Source organism: Portunus trituberculatus, chromosome 9, assembly GCF_017591435.1.
Source record: "Portunus trituberculatus isolate SZX2019 chromosome 9, ASM1759143v1, whole genome shotgun sequence".
NCBI classification, from domain to species: Eukaryota; Metazoa; Arthropoda; class Malacostraca; order Decapoda; family Portunidae; genus Portunus; species Portunus trituberculatus.
Window position 1 is genome coordinate 9,786,357 of NC_059263.1, and position 27,477 is coordinate 9,813,833.

The window sequence follows — 27,477 nt, forward strand, 5'->3', positions numbered from 1 at the left end:
GGAGAGGGATAGAGAAATTTGAGTGAGAGCGACTACTACTACTACTACTACTACTACTACTACTACTACTACTACCACCACCACAATAACCACCATCGTAAGTTTGTAGAGAGAGAGAGAGAGAGAGAGAGAGAGAGAGAGACAGGAAGCTGGTATGGTACCGCTACTGGAAAACTTTTTTTTTTCTGACACACACACACACACACACACACACACACACACACAGCTCTTCTTTGTGTGCGTGCCTGCGTGCGTGTATGTGCCTTACGAACTCTTTATCTGGCCTTATCACTTACCGATTAAAAAAAACAGTAGATAAACAGATATGACCCGATAAGTAGCAGATAGGCTCCATAAAACAATTACGTAACGCGGCAAAACTAATAAATTATAACAATACTATTTATGAATTTATGCGTTTTTTTATCTATCTTTTTTTTTTTTTTTACTGTAAACGTTTCAATTTAAGGAGAATTGTGTGTGTGTGTGTGTGTGTGTGTGTGTGTGTGTGTGTGTGTTTTCCTGTCTTCTGCGGTGTTTCTATCTTATACTCTTGTCTTGGAGAGAGAGAGAGAGAGAGAGAGAGAGAGAGATTAACATACAATATCTTACTAATCTACGTACTATGATATATTTAAAATTTTATTCCTATTATTACTACAATACTCCTCCTCCTCCTCCTCCTCCTCCTACTTTTACTACTACTACTACTACTACTCCACCACCACCACTCACTCCCCCGTCTCCCCGTCAGATGTACCACTGGCAGAGCGAAGGCAGCAAGAAGTCCTCGGTGGATGACATGGTCCTTCTCACCAAGATCACCGAGGACGCCATCACCGACAATCTGAAGAGGCGCCTGATGGAGGACAAGTGAGTGCCTGGGTGCCTGAGTGCCTGGGTGGCGGCTGGCGGGGCATGGAGGTGGAAAGGGATGAGCTGGGACAATAATAGTTACAATATTCCCAAACACTGGCGCCGAATCATCCTTTACTTCTTTTTTTAATACAGTTAAAAGCCGTGTAATGTCATGTTGCATTTTTTTTTTTTTTTTTTTTTTTGGAGTGATAGATGAATACTTTTTTATGTTACTGATGGAGAAAGTGCACTTGAGAAGCCGTCTGTTCATCTGTATGGGGTTTGGCAATAGTGGTGAGGCAGCGAAGCATTTCTGAATATTGGCCCAGTTGAGTTCAGAGATTCAAGAACACGGGGAATGATCCTTTTATTAGTAGCATTATCGCCCCTGCCCTGAAATAATAATGATGATGATAATAATAATAATAATAATAATATAATAATAATAATGATTAATAATAATAATAATAATAATAATATTATTATTATTAATAACAATAATTAGTAATAATGATGATAATAATAATAGTAATTGTAATAATAATGATGATAATGATTAATGATAATAATAATAATAATAATAATAATTATTATTATTATTATTATTATTATTATTATTATTATTATTATTATAGTAAAATGCAGGCAAAGGTCTAGAGCATTGGTGGTCAACATTTTTATCTCCATTCCCCTGTCATGAATTTTAAACAAAACAACCATGTGGCTTCCCTTCATTCATCCTACACATTAATCCCACCCTTTGCACAAACAATTATAATTTCTCACCTACATTCACGCACACACATTCTACATGACAGTATTGTGTACCAAAGTTTTTTCCACCAAATTAATCAATTAAAAGATGTTTTTTTTCTGCCAGACGGTTATACATTTTTTATCTAGATTTCCAAAATTAATTAGAAATATTAGAAATGTATAATTTGCAACAGTTCGCCATGATTCCTTAAATTCTTGTCATGGACCTGTTTCCTCGCCCCTTGTGTTGAGAACCACTTGTTTAGACAGCCAGTGGTGACATAACGGCACCATATAAAGCTGTGAGGGAATGAAATATAAAGTGGTCAGGCTGCAGGCATCACAATAAATACATAAATTGAAAGAATGGGTTAAATAGGATAATATGTGAAGGGAAGGGATGGGTGACTGGTGATATGGTGAAGGGATGGGTGATGAGTAAAGGGATGGGTATCAGGTGTGAGAGGTGTGGAAGATGAGGAGAGAAAGGCTTGGTAAAGTGTGAATTGCAGGACCAGTGAAGGAAAGAGATGACAGAGGAAATGATAATGGGTAGTGGGAAGGCTTGAAAAGTGATAGGTGATGGGGTGTAATGGGTTTAGAGTGGTATGAAACACTATCCTTTACACACACACACACACACACACACCGGTAGCTAAGTGGTTAGAACGCTGGCTTCACAAGCCAGAGGACCGGGGTTCGATTCCCCCGGCTGGAGATATTTGGGTGTGTCTCCTTTCACGTGTAGCCCCTGTTCACCTAGCAGTGAGTAGGTACGGGATGTAAATCGAGGAGTTGTGACCTTGTTGTCCCGGTGTGTGGTGTGTGCCTGGTCTCAGGCCTATCCCAAGATCGGAAATAATGAGCTCTGAGCTCATTCCGTAGGGTAATGTCTGGCTGTCTCATCAGAGACTGCAGCAGATCAAACAGTGAAACACACACACACACACACACACACAGTGATGTTACCAACCAAGAAGAATATAGCCGTGGAAAATGTATAGATGGGAGAAGGTATAGCAGAATCAATAAAAATTAAGATAAAAAGGAAAGGAAAAGTGAAAAAAGAGATATTGCAGTAGCATATGTACCACCTAAAGCTATATAATGCATGGAGTCAAGAAGAGTATAAAGAAATGTTGAGATATACGGGTAATTGTTTGAAAAATATATATATTGCAAGAAAGCAGGAATGTAACACTTATAGGTGACTTCAACTGCAAGGAGGTATACTTGAAAAATTGGACCACACAATAATGATTAAGACTATGACACAGTGGATTAGGGAAACTACAACAGTTGGAGGAAATGAGGAGGCATCGAGGCTCGACCTGTTGTTTATGAAAGAGATTGACATCATTGAAGAAATAAATTATCATTGGCCTCTAGGGAAAGTGACCATCTGTTAATTGAATCCAGCCTAGACAGCGGCTCAGCAGTAAATAAGAACAAACTCACAAAAATGGAAGATATAATTATGGGAAGGCTGACTTCACAAAGTTAAGGGAATACTTCACAGAAGCTGAGTGGAATCAACTATACACAGCAAGTAAAGTACAAGGAAAGTGTTATATATTTATGAATATTTATAATGAAGGAATTGAAAGATGTGTTCCCAAAATCAGAATCAGTGAGGGAGAAAGAAAGGAAGACTGGTACAGCATAAGATGTAAATTAGCAAAAGTGAAAAAGGAAGCAGCATGGAATAGATGGAGAAAAAGAGGACTTAATAATTGGGAAGAATTTAAGGTAGTAAGAAATGAATATGTCCAAACACTAAGAGAGGAACAAAGGAACTATGAGAAAGACAGAGTTAACAAATGCAAAGATGAGCCAAAGTTCTTTTACAAGTATGTTAATGGGAAAATGAAAAAAAGCAAACAATAGATAGATTAAAAGTTGATAATGTCACATACGAGGATGCAAGATCACAGGCAGAAATAATGAATAGGTGCTTTCAATCAGTATTCACCAAAGAAAACAAGTTTGAAGGGACACAAACAGGTCACAGGGACAAGGAAACAAGAAAGATCCATGTAGAAGTCAGGGAAATCAGGAAGATTATGAAAACCTTGGATGTGAATAAGGCTCAAGGACCAGATGGGTGTCAAATTGGATACTGAGGGAATGTCATGACCAGCTGGCAGAGATATTACATAACATCATAGTATGTTCTTTTAAAGAAGGAAAAGTCCCTCTAGACTGGAAAAGGGCAAACATTGTACCAATTTTTAAGGGAGGTAACAAAGAAGAACCATTGAACTACAGACCAGTGACCCTAACAAGTGTGGTTGCAAAAATAACAGAAAAGAGAGTCAAAGAGAGATGTATGCAGCAGCTAGAAGAGTCACATACAATAACTGGAAGACAATTTGGTTTCAGAAGTGGAAGATCTTGTGTCACAAACTTAATGAGTTTCTACAGTAGAGCAATAGATATAATTCAGGAGAGGGACGGATGGCTGACTGTGTCTACTTGGATCTGAAAAAAAAGCTTTTGATAAAGTACCACATCAGAGATTGCTATGGAAAATCAAAAACATGGGTAGTTTATAGGGAAAAGTACTGAATTGGATAACAGACTTCTTATAAGATAGAGAAATGAGAACAGTGATAAAAGGTGAAGAATCAAAATGGTGAAGAGTTTTAAGTGGAGTTCCACAGGGAACAGTCCTGGCTCTGTAAAGGTCATAGTGTATATCAATGATATGATTGATGAGATGGACAACAATATAAGCTTATTTGCAGATGACACAAAGTTATTGACACAAGTGGAAAATGACATGGATTGTGAAATGCTACAGAAAGACTTGAATAAGATACACAAGTGGAGCAAGAAATGGGAAATGGAATTCAATGCAAAAAAAAGTGCAAAGTGATGGAACTAGGGAAAAGCGATAGAAGACAGAAGAGATCTTACACTATGGGAGGAGTAGAAATTCAGAAAACAAAAGAGGAGAAAGACCTTGGTATTACAATACATGACAATTTATCACGGCAAAAACACATCAACAACGTAGTTGGGGAAACATATGAGTTACTAAGAAATATTAAATAGGCATTTACCAATGTAGATGAAGAGATGATGAAAAAACTAATAGAGTACATGATTTGACCTAAACTAGAATATGCTGCACTTACATGGTCTACACAGAGTAAGAAAGATATAAGGAAGATAGAAAGGATTCAAAGAGCTGCAACACAAATGGTTCCAAGTTTGAGAGACCTAACGTGTGAGGACAGACTAAAGATATTAAAACTTCCAACATTGCAATGGAGGAGGGAAAGAGGAGACCTAATTGCTACATACAGGGCATGGAAGTGGATGGACACAGTTGACAAAGAAGACCTGTTGGTGTGGGACTCAAGAAATACATGCAAGGGGGGACATGACATGAAATTGAAAAGACCGCGTGTAGAAGAGACTTTAAGAAATATAGTTTTCCAAACAGAAGCATTGAAATATGGAATAATTTGGGTGAAACAGTTGTTCAAGCAAGAAATGTCATGACTTTAAGGCTAAACTGGATGACTATAGGTATGGAGACAAGGGGACAGCACAAGCATAGCTCTTTTCCTGTAATACACAACTACGGTCAACCCTTGGCTATCGCGACTTCGGCTATCGCGTTTTATTGCTATCGCGCACCCATGAAAAGCTGTTAAGATTTCACTATCGCGACCTCAGATGCCTGCTATTGCGCGCCCCGCCATGATGTCATGGGATATCTGAGCGCTTATAGGCCAAAACCGCCTTCCCGCCAACATCAATTCGGCTATCGCGTTTTCGGCTATAGCGCGGCTATTGGGGGCGATAGCCGAGGGTTAAGTGTAGATAAATACACACACACACACAAAATACAAGAGAGAGAGGGATGGATGGACTGTGTATATTTGGATTTAAAGAAAGCTTTTGACAAGGTACCTCACATGAGACTGCTATGGAAATTAGAGATTTATGGAGGACTGAAAGGAAAAGTGTTAAAGTGGATGGAAAACTACTTGAGATGGAGGGAGATGAGAACGGTAATAAGGGATGCAAAGTCGGACTGGTTGGTGGTGGAGAGTGGAGTCCCACAAGGTTCAGTGCTGGCACCAATACTTTTCCTTGTATATATTAATGACATGCCAGAGGGAGTAAACAGTTATATTAATTTGTTTGCGGATGATGCGAAGTTGTGTAGGTGTGTGAAGAGTGAAGAAGATTGTGAAATTTTACAGGCAGATCTGGATAAGATTTGGGAGTGGAGCAAGAGGTGGGAAATGGAATTTAATCTGAGCAAAAGTCATGTGATGGAGATGGGGAAGAGTGGAAGACGGCCAAGAGGGTCATATAAGATGGGTGAAGAAGTAGTGTTGAAAAAGGTGGAAAAGGAAAAGGATTTGGGAGTGATAATACAAGACCATGGGCAGTTTGAGGCTCATATTGATAAGATGTTTGGAGAAACGTATAATTTGATAAAAATATTGGATTAGCCTTTCATTATATGGATAAAGATATGATGAAGAAATTAATTAGTACGGTAATTAGACCAAGATTGGAATATGCTGGAGTGGTTTGGTCCCCTTATAAAAAGAAGCATATAAGGAAGTTGGAGAGATTGCAGAGAATGGCAACAAAAATGGTTCCGGAATTGGCAGAAATGACCTATGAGGAGAGATTAAAAGAAATGAATTTGCTTACCTTGGAACAAAGAAGAGAAAGAGGAGATTTAATACAGGTTTATAAACTGTTGAACGGACTGGATGAAGTGGATAATGAGCAAATGATGTTGAGAGAGGAAAACTTAAATAGAACTACGAGATCGCATAGTAAAAAGATAGCCAAGGAATATGCTTGAAGGATGTGAAGAAATATAGTTTCCCACAAAGATGTGTGGAGGTGTGGAATAGTTTGAGTGAGGAGGTGGTGTCAGCGAGGAGTGTGCATAGTTTTAAAGGAAAGTTGGATGTGTGTAGATATGGAGACGGGGCCACACGAGTATGATACCCAGGCCCTGTAAAATTACAACTAGGTGAATACAACTAGGTGAATGCACACACACACAAACACACACACACACACACACACACACACACACACACACACACACACACACACACACACACACACCAAGGCTTTTTTACAGACATGTGAACAACAACATCAAAAATAGAGAAAGTATTGAAAGTTTAGAAGTAAATGGAGTATGCAGTGAAGATCCCAGGGAAATGGCAGAGGCTATGAATGGATGCTTTCGGAAGGTATTCACAAAGGAGACTGCTTTTGACAAACCACTGGTAATGGAACAGAAAGGGATTATGAAGGAGTTTCAAGTAACTGTGGAGGAGATCAAGAACATGATGGGGAGTTTAGAAGTGAGAAAAGCTGTGGGACCTGATGGGGTATCAGGATGGATTTTAAGAGAATGCAGGGAGCAATTGGCAGAAAAAGTTTGTGAAGTAATTGATGCCTCATTAAGGGAAGGTGTAGTGCCCCAAGACTGGAAAAGAGCTAACATTGTCCCAATCTATAAATCAGGTAACAAGAGAGACCCATTGAACTATAGACCAGTGTCACTTACAAGTGTGGTAGCTAAGATGTGTGAGAGGGTGGTGAAGACTAGATGGACAGACTTCTTGGAGAAAAATGACATACTTTGTGAGTGTCAATTTGGTTTTAGGAAAGGGCGTTCATGCACGACAAACCTGATATGTTACTATTCGAGGGTGATAGATGTAATACAGGAAAGAGATGGTTGGGCTGATGGAATATATCTGGATTTAAAAAAGGCCTTTGATAAGGTACCACACCAGAGACTGATCTGGAAACTTGAAATGGTAGGAGGAGTGCATGGCAGTTTACTAAAATGGATGGAAGACTTTTGGTAGGAAGAGAAATGAGAACAATAATTAAGGACAGACCATCAGAATGGGGATTGGTGGAGAGTGGAGTTCCACAGGGATCAGTGTTGGCACCAGTAATGTTCGTCTACATAAATGACATGGTGGATGGGGTGTCCAGTTATGTGAGCCTATTTGCAGACGATGCAAAATTGTTAAGAAAAGTGAGATGTGACAAAGATTGCGAACTACTCCAGGAAGACTTGGACAGAATATGGAAATGGAGCTGTACATGGCAAATGGAGTTCAACACGACAAAATGCAAGAAAATAGAGTTTGGCAAGAGTGAAAGAAGAATCAGGAGTATGTACAAGATAGGAAATGAAGACATAAAACCAGTCATGAAGAAAAGACCTTGGGGTGACAATTACCAATGACCTATCGCCAGAGAGACATATAAACAAAATAATTGGAGAAGTATTGAACTTATTGAGGAACATAAGAGTGGCGTTCAGATATCTAGATGAAGAAATGATGAAGAAAATAATTACTGCAATGATAAGACCGAGGCTTGAATATGCAACAATACAGTGGGCTCGAACTTAAAGAAACACATAAGGAAACTAGAGAAAGTACAGAGGGCTGCAACGAAAATGGTGCCTGACTTAAGAGATTTGACTTATGAAGACAGACTGAAAAGAATGCAACTTCCAACCCTGGAAAACAGAAGAGAAAGGGAGACCTGATAGCAATATACAGAGTGATGATTGGCATGGAAAAATGGATAGGGAAGATCTGTGTATGTGGAATGGAAGAATGTCGAGAGGGCATGGGAAAAACTAAAATGGCCACTTATAGGAGAGATGTGAAAAAATATAGCTTCCCTCATAGAAGGGTGGAAGCATGGAATAGTTTAGACGTGGAAATGGTCAACGCAAGGAATATTCATGATTTTAAGAAAAAGCTGGACATTAATAGATATGGAGACGGGACAACACGAGCATAGCTCTTTTCCCGTATGTTACAATTAGGTAAATACACACACACAAACATGGGAATATAAAATGGGAGAAGAGATTATATTGAAAAGGAGTGGGGAGAAAGACCTGGGAGTGATTATATTAGACACCCTGATTCCAGAAAGACACAACAATGGACTATTTGCTTCAACATACAAGACACTAATTAACATCAGGGTGGCATTCAATTACATGGATAAGAATATGATGAAAAAGATAATAACCACTATGATAAGACCTAGATTGGAATATGCAGCAGTGGTGTGGTCACCATAAAAGCAGAAAAACATAAAAAGAACTAGAATGAATCCAAAGGACTGCTATAAAAGACGATCCCAGAAATAAGGGATCTTCCGTGTGAAGAAAGACAGAAGGAAATGGAATTACCAACCTTGAAGAATAGACAGGAAAGAGGGGACCTAATAATGATGTACAAGTTAGTAAACCATATGGAAAAGGTAGATAGACAAAACTTGTAACACTAACGGAGGATGGATATAAATGAGGACATTCCAAAATCATGAAAAAGTCAGTGCTTGAGGAACATTAAGATGTTCAGTTTTAAATATAGGACAGTGGACATCTGGAATGTATTAAGTGATGAGATTGTAACAGCAGAAATTGTGCACAAATTTAAGGAAAAGTTAGATAAACATAGGTATGGAGACAGGACATTATGAACCATGCAGTACACAGTGAAGTAAATAGACACACATTCCTAGTTTGAGAAATTTATATTCTGAAGATACACTAAAGAGATAAGAGCTTCCAACACTATGGCAGAGAGAGAGAGAGAGAGAGAGAGAGAGAGAGAGAGAGAGAGAGAGAGAGAGAGGATCTGATTGCATTATAAAATGCTTTGAAGGAGAAGGAGCAAGTGTACAAAGAAGACCTGCTATGTGGGATTGTAGAGACACAAGAGGGCACAACATGACACAAGAGAATACAGAGTGTAGAGGAGACATCAAGAAATACAGCCTCCCGAGTAGAGGCCTAGAAATATGGAACCATCCACATGAAACAGTGGTTTAGACGAGTACCATTAATGAATTTAGAGCTAAGATGAATGTTTGTTACTATGGAGACAGGACACCACAAACATAGCTCTTTTCTTGGTACATAAATACAATTAGATAAATACACATTCTTTTTCTGTCCCTCCTACAAGACCCACACTGCTGCTTAAAACACTTACAAAACACACCAACACACTCTTCCTATATGGTAGTTCCTCAAAGCAACATAACACACACTAACACACACCTTCTCCTCACTCCTGCAAGTTCGTCCCATCAAAACACACACCAACTCACCCACACATCCATCTCCTGCTAACATATCTTCCCCTCCCTTCTTCTGTTACTCCTGCAGGATTTACCCGTTAAAACACTCCCCCAACACCCACCTCCTGATAACATATTCTTCTGTTCCCTTTTTCTGTTACTCCTGCAGGATTTACCCATCAAAACACCAACATCCACGTCCTGCTAACATATTCTTCCTCTCCCTTCTTCTGCTACCTCTACAGGATTTTCCCATCAAAATGCATGCTAACATTTGCTTCTTTCTAACATGTCCTCCCTCTCCCTCCTCCTGCTACTTGTACAGGATCTACCCATCAAAACACACTGTAATATCTGCCCTACTAACCTATCTTCCTCTCCTTTCTTCTGCCACTTCCACAGGATCTACACCTACATAGGGCCGGTGCTGGTGGCAGTGAACCCCTTCAAGCAGCTGCCATACTTTGGGGACAAGGAGCTGGAGATGTACCAGGGGGCAGCCACGTACGAGGTGCCCCCTCATATATACGCCGTGGCTGACACTATGTACAGGAACATGCTCATTGATTCAGACAACCAGTGTGTTATCATCAGGTGAGGCTGGAGAAGGGAGTGAAGGAGTGAGGGAGTGAGTGCTGCTGGTTAACTGGATAGTGTGTGTGTGTGTGTGTGTGGAGGGGGGCCTTTCTATTGTTCATTTGTGCTGTTTTCTTGTTTGTTTTTTATGTGCAAGGGGAAATCTGACCAAGAGCAACAAGATAATGAAATAAAAACATCCACTTTGATGCCAGTTCCCGAGCAGGTTTGAGAGTTTGCCAAAAGAAAGAGATAAATGTCTTGAAACTTCACTTTTAAATGAGTTCAGGTCATAGGAAGATGGAAATACAGAGGCAGGCAGGGAATTCTAGAGTGTGTGTGTGTGTGTGTGTGTGTGTGTGTGTGTGTGTGTGTGTGTTTTACTTGTTTTAGTACTTTAGTTGTGTAGTAAATTTCTTCAGGTTAGATCAGCTGTCATGTTGTGTTTTTAGCGTCTTTGTAACTAATGAGTGTTCTTTGCTCTTTTGGTATTGATTTTATGTATGCATTTGTGGTTTTATTGAGACATTATTTTAGTTATGATTTTCTCTCTCTCTCTCTCTCTCTCTCTCTCTCTCTCTCTCTCTCTCTCTCTCTCTCTCTCTCTCTCTCTCTCTCTCTCTCTCTCTCTCTCTCTCAATTTTACTGTTGGATATTATAATTATTCTTGTAAACACATTTTGTCAATAAACTACTACTACTATATTACACTACTACTACTACTACTACTACTACTACTACTACTACTACTACTACTACTACTACTACTACTACTACTACTACTACTACTACTGTGTGTGTCTCTCTCTCTCTCTCTCTCTCTCTCTCTCTCTCTCTCTCTCTCTCTCTCTCTCTCTCTCTCTCTCTCTCTCTCTCTCTCTCTCTAACCAGCCCACCTTTGTGTTTGTCAGTGGTGAGTCGGGGGCAGGCAAGACAGTATCAGCCAAATACATCATGAACTACATCACCAAGGTGTCGCAGGGCAGCAGCAAGGTGCAGCACATCAAGGACATCATTCTGGAGTCCAACCCGCTGCTGGAGGCCTTCGGGAATGCCAAGACCACCAGGAACAACAACTCCTCTAGATTCGTAAGTAATGGGAGGGATTGAGGCAGTTTTATTGACTGTTAAGTAGTGAAAGTGACAGACATCTCAGGTTGATTCAGGAATGCCGGAATGCCAAGGCCACCAGGAACAACAACTCCTCTAGATTTGTAAGTAATGGAAGGGATTGAGACAGTTTTATGGACTGTTGAGTAGTGAAAGTGACAGACAAATCTCAGGTTGACCCAAGAATGCCTCACTTCTCTTACATCTCAACTACAAGTCTTCAGAGAGATATGGGAGTTAGACAGAGAGATTGATGGATGGATGGATGGATGGATTGAATTTATTTCCAAAAGGTGACATGAGACTTCAAGTGTACATATATACATACATACATACATATTCTGTGGCTTTATAGGAGATAGAGATGTATGGGAGTGAGACAGAGAGAGATTGATTGAATTTATTACCAAAAGAGATAATACAAGACTTCAAATATACATAAAAACATACATACATACATACATACATACATACATACATATTTATTCTGTTGCTTTTAGAGAGAGAGAGAGAGAGAGAGAGAGAGAGAGAGAGAGAGAGAGAGAGAGAGAGACCCTTATTTTCTAATGATCATATGACTGACACACAGAGACAAAAGATATCACCAACCACAAAAAGATACAATAATAGTCAATACCAAGACAGTTTTTTTCAAATCTCTATATAAGAGGTGCTTTGGCTTGGAGCTACAGAAACTTAGAAAAAAAAATAAAAATAGTCCCTCTGAGACACCAAGCCCTAAAGGAAAGAGTGAAGAGGAGTATTGAAGGAAAGTTATCTTGGAGCCTCCCTCTTGAAAGAATCCAGATAGCTTTGTAAGGGAGTCCAGGTTTACTCACTGACAGAGGAGAGCATTGAGAGCATTGATGGGGCTATGGAGGTGTGGTGTCAATAACTCCACTCTCCTATCAAACATGACTGTAAGGGAAAGATAAGGACATTGAATAAAGTAAATAAAAATCAAACTTGTGATAATGAGATGAGGAATTTAACATTTGACTGACCACTAAAGTTCTGAAGGAGTGAGTGAGTGAGTGAGTTGAGTGGGTGAGGAAGCGTCAGAGTGGGGAAGTCCTGAGGCATGAAGGGAGGAGTGGCCCATTGTGGTAGTAATAGTAATAGTGATAACCAGGTGAAGGCTTTTGAATGACCCCTTAAGTTCTAAAGGAGTAAGTCTGAGTGAATTGAGTGAGTGAGTAAGGAAGTTTCAGAGTGGGGAAGTCCTGAGGTGTGAAGGGAGGAGTGGCCCATTGTGGTAGTAATAGTAATAATAAGGTTGAAGGCATTACAGGATATACAGAAAGTGATAACCATGTTTAGTACCCAGGAAATAACATGATGGGAAAGTACTGGTTATAGAGGATATATAGACACTAACAGATATAGAAATAAAAAAAAAAAAATTCAATTGTAGCCTTAGAAAATTATAAGCAAATAAAGGAAAGGAAAAGAGAAAGGTAAACATTTTAAGATAACAAAAGTCACAAAAGTGTAGAGGAAATGCATCATGGTACTGAAGGGGCCAACCTAACCTAACCTAACTTAACTCAACCTTAACCTGTTGTAACCTAACTTAACATACCTAACCTTACTTTACCTAACAATCCACAGGGAAAGTACATTGAAATCCAGTTCTCAAGGGGTGGCGAACCTTTAGGAGGCAAAATCTCTAACTTCCTACTGGAGAAGTCTCGCGTCCACTCCCTGAATGACGGAGAGAGGAGCTTCCACATCTTCTACCAGCTGTGTGCCGGTGCCGACAGCAACATGGGGGAGCAGCTCGGCATCACCACACCTGACTACTTCCAATACTTAGCCCAGAGTGATGTGTACAAGGTGGACAACATGAACGACGCACACGAATTCCAGGAGACACTCAATGGTAGGTGGTGGTGGTGCTTGTGGTGGTGCTTGAGGTGGTGGTATTGATTCATTGGTGTGTATTTATCTAGTTGTATTTACTAGTTGTAGCTTTACAGGGCCTGGGCTTTATGCTTGTGTGGCCCCGTCTCCATATCTACACTTATCCAATCTTACTTTAAAAGTATGCACACTCGTTGCAGACACTACTTCTTCATTTAAACTGTTCCACGTCTCAATACATCTCTGCAGGAAACTATATTTTTTAATATCTCTCAGACATCTTCCTTTTCTCAGCTTTTTACTATGCGATCTTGTGCTTCGGATGTCATATTCTTCTCTCAGGATCAGTTTCTCATTATCCACTTGGTCCATTCCGTTGATCAATTTATAAACTTGTATCAGGTCTCCTCTCTCCCTTCTTTGTTCCAGGGTTGGTAGATCCATAGCCTTTAGTCTCTCCTCATATGTCATCCCTTCAAATTCTGGAACCATTCTTGTAGCTATTTTTTGTAGCCTCTCCAATTTCCTTATGTGTTTCTTTTTATGAGGGGTCAACACTACTCCTGCATATTTCAATCTGGGTCTTATTATAGTAGTACTTATCAATTTCTTCATCATTTCTTTGTCCATGTAGTGAAATGCTACTCCAATATTCCTTTGCAAATTATATGTTTCTCTAAAAATTCTATCAATATGGCTTACTGATTGATTGTTTTCTTCCATCGTCACTCCTAAGTCCTTTTCCTTTTTGACTTCCTCCAGTTCTACTCCATCTCCCATCTTATAGATTCCCACAGGTCGTCTTTCACTCTTTCCCATTTCCATGACATGGCTTTTGTTCACATTGAATTCCATTTCCCACTTTTTACTCCATTCCCAGATCTTATTTAGGTCTTCTTGCAGTATTTCACTATCCTCCTTTTGCTTTATAACTCTGCACAGTTTCGTATCATCTGCAAACAGATTTATGTAGCTGTTCACTCCTTCTGGCATGTCGTTAATATAAATGAGGAAAAGTATTGGCACCAATACTGACCCCCTGTGGTGTGTTTGTGGTGGTGGTGGTGTTCATTGGTGTGTTTGTGGTGGTGTTCATTGGTGTGTTTGTGGTGGTGGTGGTGTTCATGGGTGTGTTTGGGGTGGTGTTCATTGGTGTGTTTGTGGTGGTGTTCATTGGTGTGTTTGTGGTGGTGGTGGTGTTCATGGGTGTGTTTGTGGTGGTGGTGGTGTTCATTGGTGTGTTTGTGGTGGTGGTGGTGTTCATTGGTGTGTTTGTGGTGGTGGTGGTGTTCATTGGTGTGTTTGTGGTGGTGGTGGTGTTCATAGGTGTGTTTGGGGTGGTGTTCATTGGTGTGTTTGTGGTGGTGGTGGTGTTCATTGGTGTGTTTGGTGGTGGTGTTCATGGGTGTGTGGGTGGTGGTGTTCATTGGTGTGTTTGTGGTGGTGGTGGTGTTATTGGTGTGTTTGTTTATTCTCTTTTTTGTTTATAGTTCTGCTTATTTTTTTTCTATTTTTTATTTTTTATTTTTTTATTTTTTCAGTTGTAATATTATGGTCAGGAAAAGATTGTCGTTATATTTTTGTCCTCTGTTGTGGTTCCTGTGTTTATCATTATTTTTATGCTTATTCCTTTCATTCTTGTTGTTCCTCTGGTTATCCTTCCATTTCTTGTTCCTTCATTTATTTATTTATTTATTTTTAGATGAAAGAAGAAAAGAACGTTAATTTTTATGCTTTTTCTTTTCTAATTCCATAAAGTGTCAGACAGGAGTAAGTGAGAGATGTAGAATTTGTGTTGTCATTCACTCCTTTACTCCTTCACTCCTCTCTACCACAGTCAGCCCTCCATAACCAGTCAATCTTAGTATATCATCTTCTCAGTCTATCTCACTTCTTTCCTTCTCCCTAAGCAATTTACCTCTCTCATTCTCTTTCTCCTAAATCTATCTTCCAGTTTCTCTCTCTCTCTCTCTCTCTCTCTCTCTCTCTCTCTCTCTCTCTCTCTCTCTCTCTCTCTCTCTCTCTCTCTCTCTCTCTCTCTCTCTCTCTCTCTCTCTCTCTCTCTCTCTCTCTCTCTCTCTCTCTCTCTCTCTCACATTCAGATTCCTTTTGCCTCTTCCCTTTCACCTTTCTCTTCTCTCCTCCTCCAAATGCACACACACACTCTCTCCCTCTCACTCTCTTTTACTCTCCCTCACTGTTCCATCTTTCCACTAACCTGTCTACTTTACTTCATCTCTCTCTTCTTTCTTCCTGCAAACTCATTCTTTCTCTTTCTTACTCTCTTTCACTCTCCTTTACTCTCATTCATTCTCCCTTATACTCCCTTCACTTTTCTGCCCCCCTACCAACCAGTCTACTTCATTTTTCTTCTCTCTCTCCCTGCAAACACACACTATATCTCCCTTACTGTCTCTCATTCTCCCTTTCTCTCCCTACTAATCACTTCACCTGATCTCTGTTTCCTCTTTCTCTCCCTGCAAACCAGTCTTTCTCTCAGTCACTCTGCCTCTTGATCTCCCTCTCTTCTCTCCTTGCAAACTTACACATCATCTCCTTCTGTCCCTCTCTCTCCCTCACCCTCCTGTCTCTCACCAGCTATGAATGTGATGGGCATAACAGAGGACACTCAGTTGGACATCCTGCGCATTGTGGCGGCAATCTTACACATGGGGAACATAACCTTCGCTGAGCAGGGCAACGCAGCGTACATTGTCAGCCCTGATTGTGAGTACCTTGCCTTGTCTTCCCTTGTCTTGTTTGTTCTCTTTTATTATTTTTGCTACCTTTGTGAATTGTGAGAGAGATAGAAATGTTGACTCATTTAGCTTAGGTTTGGTTGGGTATGTCTTAGATATGGCCAGCTTCCCCTCTTCTATAAAAAAAAATCTATCGCTCATTCTGTTTCTTGCTCACAAACTTAGAGATCTCATGTGTAATTGTTTGCTCTGTCTCTTGTATTATTTTTGTTGCCTTTGTGAATTGAGAGAACAGGGATATTGATTTTTTTAGGTTAAGTTAGGTTAGGGTAGGCTAGGTTAGGTTAGGTGTGTTACTTGTCATGTTCCTCTCACAGTTTTCTTGTCTAATTATTTGCTGTCTCTTATATTATTTTTGTTACCTTTGATAATCATGAGAAAAAGGAATACTGATTCAATTATGTTAGGTTAGGTATATATGTTAGTCACTTGTGTGTCTCTCGCAGATCTAGAGTTACCTTGTCTCATTGATTACTCTCTCTCTCTCTCTCTCTCTCTCTCTCTCTCTCTCTCTCTCTCTCTCTCTCTCTCTCTCTCTCTCTCTCATATTAATTTTGTTTGTTGCCTTTGATAATTGTGATAAAGCAAGAATACTGCCTCATTTATGTTAGGATAGATTAGTTAGGTTAGTCGCCCATGTTTCTCTCACAGATCTAGAATTCACTTGTCTAATTGTTTACTCTTTTTATATTATTTTTGTTCTTTTGAGAATCATGGGAATACTGACTTGGTTAGGTTAGGTAAGGTAAGATAAGGTAAAGTTAGGTAAGGTTAGGTATGGTAAGGTTAGGTTAGGTTAGGTTAGGTTAGGTTAGGTATGGTAAGGTAAGGTTAGGTAAAGTAAGGTAAGGTAAGGTATGTTTGTTACTCATCATGTTTTTCTTTTGCAAATCTAGAATTCCCATGTCTAATTGTTTACCCTTTCATATTATTTTGTCTGAGAATTGTTAGAGATCAGGAATATTGACTTTGTTTGGCTAGGTCAGGTATGTTTGTTACTCATCATATTTCTTGCTGGCAAATCTTACAGTTCCCTTGTCTAGTTGTTTGCTCTCTCTTATATTATTTCTGTTGCCTTTGATAATCATGAGAGAATAGGAATACTGACTCAGGTTAGGTTAGGTGTGTTAGTTACTCATGTTTCTCTCACAGATCTAGCCTTCCCTGCCTACCTGCTGGGGGTGTCTGCTGAGGCTTTAGGGCAGAAGCTGGTGAGTCGAGTGTTTGACAGTAAGTGGGGGAGCAAGTCGGAGCGGGTGGATGTCACTCTGAACATGGAGCAGGCACAGTTCACACGCGACGCCTGGACCAAGGGACTGTATGCCCAGCTCTTTGACTATATTGTGGAGGTAAGTGGTGGTGGTGGTGGTGGTGGTGGCAGCAGTGAGAAGGAATGGTTTGTTAGTTGATTCCTTTGATTATGTTGTGGTGGTGGTGGTGGTGGTGGTGGTTGAGTGGTGGTGGGTCTGAGGAGAAGTGATTTGTTAGATTAGATTCTTTGATTATGTTATTTGATTATATTATTGAGTAATCATGGTAATGGTAGTGTTAGTGGTGGTGGTGGTGGTGGTGGGTCTTTAAAAGAATAATTTGTTAGCTTAATTTTTTATTATGTTATTGATGTGAGTGGTGGTGGTGGTGGTGGTGGTTTTTATGTCCGAGAGGTGAGTGAGGGAATGCAAGAGATAGTAGGGAAATAATTAACTCACTGATAAAAGAAGGAATGAAAAGAGTTACATTAGTTTTATCATATTCACATCTGCTCTTCATAATGAGACTGCTATCCAATCCTTTGTACCTCAGCAGATGCAGGGTAGGACCACAGCAAGGCCTCACAGCACATACTGGTTCACCCCCACCCTGTCATAATAAAACTGTCCTCCATCCTACACCCATTCCTGCCCACACACAGCCACATCAAGGCCTCTCAGCATACACTAGCTCACTCCCATCCCTTCATAAAGAGACCCTTCCCACCCTGTACCTATTCCTACCCACACACAGCCACAGCAAAGCCTCACAGCACAGTGCACACTGGTTCACTCATACCCCACACTTAATCCTACCCACATACAGCCACAGCAAAGCCTCACAGCACCACAGCACACAGTTTACCCCTACCATTTTCAAGACAATCCTTTATCCCACACCAACTTTTACCCACACAGCCACAGCCAGCCCTCACAGCAAACACTGGTTCACCTCACCCCATTCATAACAAGACTACTCCCTGTCCTGTACCCAAGCCTCCTCTGCAGATAGATAGATAGGTAGATAGACATTTTATTGACAACAGCTAATCTATCCTCACATCACCAGACGATCAACAAAGCGATGATGACAGACGCCAACCTCATCAACCTGGGAATCTTGGACATCTATGGGTTTGAGATCTTTGGCAAGAATGGTTTTGAGCAATTTTGCATCAACTATGTCAATGAGAAGCTGCAGCAGATCTTCATTGACCTGACCCTCAAGAGTGAACAGGAGGAATACAATGCTGAGGTGAGAGACAGAGACCTTGGTACAGTGAAACCATGCATGCTTTGGGGTCTGAGGGGTCTCCAAGCACATGGGTTCGAATCCTGTCCATGGTCTGAGTGTAGGTTGGGTTTCCTCACTCAGGGCAATGGTTTCCTACCGGTGGGCTTTGAGATAGGAGGTACCACAAAAAGTATCCCCTTTAGCCCAGAAATTCTTGTGAAAAGCCCATATGGTATGAATAAAAAAAAAAGAGGAAGAGAGAGAATGCTGCAGACAAGATTCTTAACCCCTTCAATTTTTTTTTACCTTGAGATTTGTATACAATTAGACCATTTTATTGACATTAGGAAGGGTCTGTGGTGGTCAGGAGTTTAATGGCCACAGTCTTAACCATTTCAGTTCCCCTCGAGTTTCTGAACTTGTATAAAATCACCAAATAGTAAGCAGAATGTATATGGAAACACGTCATAGTACTGATGAGGTTAAGGCTCTTTATAAGATTAGGAATAGATGTAGGAGATTCAAGCTAGATAAAATAGAGAGAGAGAGAGAGAGAGAGAGAGAGAGAGAGAGAGAGAGAGAGAGAGATGTACCAGTAGAAGTAGTAGTAGTAGTGTTATTACCATATTTTACGGCTTACAAGACGCACTATTTTTTTCCTAAAAAATACCCTGAAAAATACTAGTGCGTCTTCCAAGATGAATGCTGTATTGTAAGGCCACACCCAACCTCAAGTGAGCTTGGACACTTGACCAATAGCGACCTGGATTTGTGTGTTGAGTCATTACATTATGATGTTAGCTTAAGTACTATTTAATTCACCCTTTTATATTATGTAAACTCAGTACTTAGCTGTTACAAGTATTTCCAATACCATAATCCTTCCTGCAGCCTACTCGGCGTGTGGAGAAAATGGCCCGTTCCTCATCTCATTGCAACACACACATACATGCACACAAACGCACACACATGTCAGGTGCCTTTATACATTTATTAATAGAACATCCAAATGGCTTACTCGTTCAAGCAAGAGTCAAAACTCCACTTGTGAATTGTATTCACATTGATAAAGCCTATGAAGCACGATTGCAAAAATAAAATAAATACAAACTGCAGCACTGACGTGTTCGGTTTCGGTGATCGGACAAGTGATTCTGTAATGTAAACAATACATCCAATACGTGCCGTTGCCCGCCACTAAAACAAGAAGAGATGGACTGTTTCACTGTGTATATGTATTTACCTATGGTGTTTTTATTTACATAGTTTTAAATTTGTGGTGAGTGCTCCAGCAAATCTGTAGTGAGTGGTGAAACAATAGTGTCTTGCAGACTCCTTGCTTCTGATGTTTTTGTGTTCAGTGGTCCGGTATATGGTGAATGTATTCTTGTAGGAGAATGACTTTTTTTTCTTAGAAATTTCTTTCAAATATTAAGGTACGTCTTCCAAGATGCAGCGTCTTGCAAGCCGTGAAATAGAGCATACAGGAGTAGATATAGCAGATTCAAGCTTGAGAGGGAAGAGAGAGAGAAGTAGTAGTAGTAGTAGTAGTAGCAGTAGTAGTAGTAGTAGTAGTAGTAGTAGTAGTAGTAGTAGTAGTAGTAGCAGCAGCAGCAGCAGCATTATTATCACTATTATCATTTCTACAGCGCATACAGGAATAGATGCAGCAGAAATAAGTCCGATAATAGTGAGAGGTGATGTACCGGCATTATTATCATTATTATCACAGGGCAGACAGGAACAATTGTAGCAGATTCAAACTTGATAAAGAGAGAGAGAGAGAGAGAGAGAGAGAGAGAGAGAGAGAGAGAGAGATAAGAGGAATAAAAGAAAAGCAGCAGTAATAGTAGTAGTAGTAGTAGTAGTAGTAGTAGCGTTTTCCTCATTTTTTCCACAGGGCATACAGTGGAAGCCAATCAAATACTTTGACAACAAGATCGTGTGTGAGCTGATAGAGAGCAAACGCCCGCCTGGCATCATGAGCATCCTGGATGACACGTGTGCCACCATGAGTGCCAAGTCTGAGGGGGCCGATGAGGACTTCCACCGCAAAATGGAGAGCCAGGTCAGAGAAACATTTATTTATAGTCAACATCATTTTTTGTTTTTTTAAGTAGATTTTGTATTAATGATTAGTAAGAGGAGAGAGAGAGAGAGAGAGAGAGAGAGGGGTTGTTGCTTATTATTATTATTATTATTATTGTTATTATTATTATTATTATTATTATTATTATTATTATTATTATTATTATTATTTCTATTATGTGTTTATTGTGTTTGTTTTGTTTATCTTTTTGTTATCATGTTCATTATTATTGTTATTTTTTTCCACTTTCTCATTTTTCCTCCTCTTTCTCATTTTCCTCTTAATGCTAAAACTCATTATCCTTTTCATTTCCTTATATCTATCCTCTTTTTGTGGAAGGTGGAGAAGGAAACACATGCTGGTAAGGTGGACACTTTGCTCCCAGCTAGTTTTGCCCATAAACTTCTTCAGGGCAGTATAACTCACAGGCTTAGCTGTCTGCATTTACCTAATCCCATTTGTACTGGGACACATTTTTACCTTGAGATTTTATGTAGTATTAGACCATTTTATTGACATTGGCAAGAGTCTATGGAGGTCAGAAGATTAATGGCCTCAATCTTCACTATTCTAATCCCTGGGTCACATTTTTACCTTGAGATTTGTGTACTAATAGACCATAGCAAGAGTCTATGGAGGTCAGAATATTAATGGCCATCTTCACTATTCTGATCCCTGGGTCATTGGCCATTTTATTGACATTGGCAAGAGTCTATGGAGGTCAGAATATTAATGGCCACAGTCTTCACTATTCTAATCCCTGGGTCACATTTTTACCTTGAGATTTGTGTACTAATAGACCATTTTTTTATTAGCAAGAGTCTATGGAGGTCAGAATATTAATGGCCACAGTCTTCACTATTCTGATCCCCCACATAAGTTTCTGATGCTGTATAAAATCACCAAATAGTGACTGGAATGAATATAGAAATGTGTCATGGTGCTGAAGGGGTTAAGGGCTACCAGATACAAGGTAGTGGTGGTCGTCTATAAACCACCACCACTGCCACCACCACCACCACCACCACCACCACTTTCATTGCAGGTCGGCACACACCATCACTATCAGAAGTTCAACCAAGGCTTCATGATCAAACACTACGCTGGCAACGTGTCCTACCACATTGACGGCTTTTGTGAGAAGAACCGCGACGTTCTCTTCCCAGACATTATTGAGGTGAGAGGGAAGAAGACAGTGAGAGGGAGAGAGGAAGAGAGAGAGAGAGAGAGAGAGAGGAAGAGAGTGTGAGAAAGAGATTGAGAGTGTGAGAGTGAGAGAGAGAGAGAGAGAGAGAGAGAGAGAGAGAGAGAGAGAGAGAGAGTTAATGTGAGGAGAGAAAGGAGGAAGTAGAGAAATAAGTAAGAGAAGGACAAATAAGAGTGCAAGAGTGAGTGTGAGGAAGTGTGTGAGGATGAGAGTGCTAGGGTGAGGAAGAGAGTGTGAGAGTGAGTGTGAGAATGAGAATGAGGGTGCTAGAGTGAGTGAGAGTGCTAGAGAGAGAGAGAGAGAGAGAGAGAGAGAGAAGAGCATTTGTAAGGAAAGAAAGGAAGTAGAAGAGAAATAAGTAAGAGAAGGAACAAATAATAAAGGTAGACTATGAGGAAAAATAGGAAAGGAAGAGAGAAGGAGAAAAGGAGAGGAAAGCTTCTGTGATCTGTATAACACCAACCTCTCACCAATTCTCACCTAGCCTCACCTCACCTAACCACCCCTTCCTGCTGCCTCCTCTGACCCTAACAGGTGATGCAGAGTAGCACCAACCCCTTCATCTGCAGCCTCTTCAGTGATGGTGCCCAGGGAGGAGGTAAGGGCCGGCCGGGAGTAGGCACCAAGGCAAGATATGAGGGGAAGGGGCGACCAACCACTGCAGGGATGAAGATTCGCACTCAGGCCAACGAACTGGTGACGACACTCACCAAGTGTGTGCCACACTACATCCGCTGCATCAAACCCAACGAGACCAAGAAACCACACGACTGGGACAACCAAATGGCGAAGCATCAGGTGAGGGGTGGCAGCTGGCTGGGAAGAAGGTGATGGGAGGGAGAGAGAGAGAGAGAGAGAGAATCTTAAGTACTCATAACAATGCTCACATTAGCAACAAAACATGTACACATATTCACACACAAACACACTTCACTCTATCCAAATAGAGAGAGAGAGAGAGAGAGAGAGAGAGACACGCACACACAAAAATAATTAAAGAAGGGAAGACATACCAAACAGAGAAGGAAATGTGTGAAATGATGAATGAGAGCTTCAAAACGGTGTTCACTGCAGATGATGATTTCACAGAACCTAAAAGGACATTGGATTGCCAAGGATTACAGGAGATTGCAGTGCACAAAGAGGATATTGGAAGATTACTGAATAAGTTGGAAGTCAGAAAAGCAATGGGGCCAGATGGTGTATCAGGCTGGGTGTTAAAAGAATGTAAAGAGCAATTACTGGATCTAGTTTGGGAAATAATTAAAAGTTCAATAAATGAAGGGAAAGTTCCACTAGAGTGGAAGAGAGCCAACATAATACCGATATTTAAAGGAGGAAAGGCAACTGAACCACTAAACTACAAACCAGTGTCACTTACAAGTGTTGTAGGAAATTATGTGAAATAATTATCAAAGAAAAATTGGTTGAATTTCTAGAAGAGGAGCAAGTCATATCGAACAGACAATTTGGGTTCAGGACAGGGCGGTCATGTGTATCAAACTTGTTAGGCTTCTACTTGAGAGTTATTGCAGGACTTGAAAACAGAGATGGGTGGGTAGACACAGTATACCTGGACATTAAAAAGGCTTTCGATAAAGTCCCGCACAGAAGACTTTTTTAGAAACTAGAGTACATAGGAGGACTGCGTGGAATCATGCTCGAATGGACAAGAGATTATTTGAAGGATAGGGAAATGAGAACTGTGATCAGAGATACATACTCATCTCGGGGTAAAGTAACTAGCGGAGTGCCACAAGGGTCAGTGTTAGCCCCCATTATGTTTCAAGTTTATGGAAACGACATTCACATTGGGATAAACAGTTATATAGATTTATTCGCTGATGATGCAAAGTTGCTAAAAGTTATCAAAACCAGAGAGGACTGTCTACTGTTGCAGAAAGATTTAAACAAGATCTATGAATGGGGCAAGAAGTGGAAATTGGAGTTTAATGCCAAGAAATGTCACATAATGGAACTAGGAAAGAGTAAGAGAAGACCAGCATGGAACTATTTGATGGGGGAGGAGCAAATAATGAAGACTAAAGAGGAAAAAGATCCTGGAGTGATCATACATGAAAATCTGAGCCCTGATAAACACATAAGCAAGATATTTGGACTATCATATAAGATGTTGACTAAGATAAGAGTGGCATTTCATTGCATTGATAAAGATATGATGAAAAAATCATCACAAGCATGATGCACCCAAGGCTGGAATATGCAGAAGTGGTGTGGTCTTCAAGCTCTAAAAAGGATAGAAGGAAATTGGAAAGAATACAGAAGATTGCTACAAAGATGGTGCCGGAATTAAAGGACGTCACATATGAAGAACGACTGAAGGAAATGGGACAGCCAACCTTACAAGATAGAAGAGAACGCGGGGACCTAATAACAATGTATAAGATAGTAAATGATATTGAAAAGATAGACAAAGAAGACTTGGTGCTGGTGACGGAAGAAGATGGAAGGACAAGAGGACATGAAAAGAAGATCAGGATGAGGCAGTGCGTGAAGGATGTTGGAAAATACAGTTTTCCACACAGAATGGTGGAAAATGGAATGCATTGGGATAATGGAAAAACTTGGAGCTATTATGAGCACATACAATGTGCATAACTTTAAAGAAAAACTAGTTAAATGGAGCTATGGAGACAGGACACTATGAGCCCCACTCGAACCCTGTACAATACAACTAGATAAATACACACACACACACACACACACACACACACACACACACACACACACACACACACACACACACACACACACACACACACACCTGGAGATGATTCTGACCGGTGGAGATATTTGGTGTGTCTCCTTTCATGTGTAGTGGTTCACCTAGCAGTGAGTAGGTACGGGATGTAAATCGAGGAGTTGTGACCTTGTTGTCCCGGTGTATGGTGTGTGCCTGGTCTCAGGCCTATCCGAAGATTGGAAATAATGAGCTCTGAGCTGTTCCGAACGTTGGCTGTCTCTTCAGAGACTGCAGCAGATCAAACAGTGAAACACACACACACACACACACACACTCAGATTTACTGAGTTTCTACTCTAGAATAGTTGATGGGGTACAAGAGAGAGAGGATGGGTTGATTATATTTACTTGGATTTAAAAAAGGCATTTGATAAAGTGCCACATGAAAGGTTGTTGTGGAAATTAGAGGAGAAGGGTGGTTTAAAAGGAAGCACTTTGAGATGGATGGAAAATTATTTGAGGGGGAGAGAAATAAGGACGGTAGTCAAAGATATGAAGTCCAAGTGGAGAGCAGTAGAAAGCGGAGTGCCACAGGGGTCAGTATTGGCAATATACTTTTCTCATTTATATTAACGACATGCCAGAAGGAGTGAACAGCTACATAAATCTGTTTGCAGATGATACGAAACTGTGCAGAGTTATAAAGCAAAAAGAGGATTGTGAAATACTGCAAGAAGACCTAAATAAGATCTGGGAATGGAGTAAAAGTGGAAATGGAATTCAATGTGGACAAAAGCCATGTCATGGAAATGGGAAAGAGTGAAAGACGACCCGTGGGAATCTATAAGATGGGAGATGGAGTAGAACTGGAGAAAGTTAAAAAGGAAAAGGATTTGGGAGTGACGATGGAAGAAAATAATCAACCGGCAAGCCATAGTGATAGAATTTTCAGAGAGACATATAATTTGCTAAGGAATATTGGAGTAGCATTTCACTACATGGATAAAGAAATGATGAAGAAACTGATAAGTACTATAATACTCGTAAGACTCAGATTGGAATATGCAGGAGTAGACTACAAGAAATGGCTACAAGAATGGTCCCAGAACTTGAAGGGATGACATATGAGGAGAGACTAAAGGCTATGAATCTTCCAACATTGGAACAGAGAAGGGAGAGAGGGGATCTCATACAAGTTTATAGATTGATGAATGGAATGGACCAACTGGGCAATGAGTATCTGATCCTGAGAGAAGAATATGCCAGTCAAAGCACAAGATTGCATAGTAAGAAACTGAGGAAGGAAAATGTCTGAGAGATATTAAAAAGTATAGTTTCCCGCAAAGATGTGTTGAGACGTGGAACAGTTTGAATGAAGAAGTAGTGTTTGCAACGTGTAAGCTAATTAAAGTGAATTACAAAAATGTGGAGAATCTCTAGGAAAAGTGATGGAGAAGCAGTTTTAGATAGATAAGAGGAGAAAGAAATTAGGTAAAAGAAAGGTAAGTCTGGAAAAGGAAATCAAAGAGTCAGGGAGAAAACTTTGGGCCTTGCTGAAATTATAGATCAACAGATCATAGAAGAGAAGATAGCTGAGAAAGTGGTGAAGGTTATTAAGTCAAATGAGACATTGGTGAGGGAAACTGTAGACAAAAAGAGATGTGGTGATATTTGGTGTGGAGGAGGATAAGACACCGAGTAAAATGGAGAGAGAGAAAACATAAAAAGGTGATAAATAATATCATTAATGTGGTGCAAGAGGAGGAAAAGACCTAGTACAAGAAATAGAGGACTTCAGAATTGGAAAGTTCACAAGAGAAGGTATGAGGCCAATAAGAATCAAACTTAAGTCACAAAAGGATGTAGATGAATTGGTGGAGAAGTCATGCACAGTTTTAAAGAAAAATTGGATAAGTGTAGATATGGAGACGGGCCACACGAGCGTAAAGCCCAGGCCTTGTAAAACTACAACTAGGTAAACACACACACACACACACACACACACACACACACACACACACACACACACACACACACACACACACACACACACACACACACTAACAATAACAACACACAAGTACACTGCTCCATTGAACATAAATTGATTGATTGAAAGCAAATACAGTGTACCTAGCATTTCAAGAGAGAGAGAGAGAGAGAGAGAGAGAGAGAGAGAGAGAACCACCACCACCACCACCAACAACAACAACAACAACAACAACAACACACTCACACTCACACTCACACTCCCTCCACTCACTGCTGCAGGTGGAGTATTTGGGTCTGAAGGAGAACATCAAGGTGAAGCGTGCAGGGTTTGCATACCGGCGGCCGTTCCACAAGTTCCTGCAGCGTTATGCCATCCTGTCCCCCCAGAAATTGGCGAACTCCCCTTCCAACCCCACACAGGCCATTGACAGCATCATGGCCACTATCAACATGGACAGGGACCAGTACCAGATAGGCTATTCCAAAGTTTTCATCAAGGTAAGCTGGGAAGGTTCTGTGCATGTCCTCTCGCTTCCTTTCCCTTCCTTTTACTCACTACCCAAGCCTTTCTCTCTCCTTTCATTCCTGTATGTTACCAGTGTTGGCTGGGAGCAGTACTAGATTTACAGGACCAGAAGTTTTCATCAAAATAAGCTGGTGAAGGTTATGTGCATGTCCTCTCGCTTCCTCTCCCTTCCTTTTACTCACTACCCAAGCCTTTCTCTCTTCTTTCATTCCTGTATGTTACCAGTGTTGGCTGGGAGCAGTACTAGATATGCATGGCCAAAGTTTTCATCAAGGTAAGCTGGTGAAGATTCTGTGCATTTCCTCCCTCTCTCTTCCTCTCCCTTCCTTTTATTCAATACCCAAGCCTTTCTTTTCTCCTTTCATTCCTGTATGCTGTCAGTGTTGGCTGGGAGCAGTACTGATATACAGGACCAGAAGTGTTCATCAA

At 40.4% G+C, this 27,477-nt stretch overlaps 1 protein-coding gene across 2 annotated transcripts in view; it reads left to right on the plus strand.

The window, feature by feature from the left end:
- The window catches only part of LOC123501351 (unconventional myosin-Ie-like), a 53,914-nt gene that overhangs the window by 14,598 nt on the left and 11,839 nt on the right, over positions 1 to 27,477 (plus strand). The window contains exons 1-12 of one of the 2 annotated variants that reach the window (XM_045250138.1): positions 1 to 97; positions 755 to 873; positions 10,141 to 10,332; positions 11,226 to 11,403; positions 13,036 to 13,306; positions 15,886 to 16,014; positions 17,199 to 17,395; positions 18,366 to 18,551; positions 20,431 to 20,598; positions 21,665 to 21,796; positions 22,361 to 22,624; positions 26,802 to 27,020. The exon at positions 1 to 97 is cut by the window's left edge and continues 853 nt beyond it. In XM_045250138.1, the coding sequence (XP_045106073.1) occupies positions 755 to 873; positions 10,141 to 10,332; positions 11,226 to 11,403; positions 13,036 to 13,306; positions 15,886 to 16,014; positions 17,199 to 17,395; positions 18,366 to 18,551; positions 20,431 to 20,598; positions 21,665 to 21,796; positions 22,361 to 22,624; positions 26,802 to 27,020 (2,055 nt within the window). In that variant the 5' untranslated portion in view covers positions 1 to 97. The remainder of the gene's footprint in view (positions 98 to 754; positions 874 to 10,140; positions 10,333 to 11,225; positions 11,404 to 13,035; positions 13,307 to 15,885; positions 16,015 to 17,198; positions 17,396 to 18,365; positions 18,552 to 20,430; positions 20,599 to 21,664; positions 21,797 to 22,360; positions 22,625 to 26,801; positions 27,021 to 27,477) is intronic. The other variant, XM_045250137.1, reaches the window with a different exon arrangement.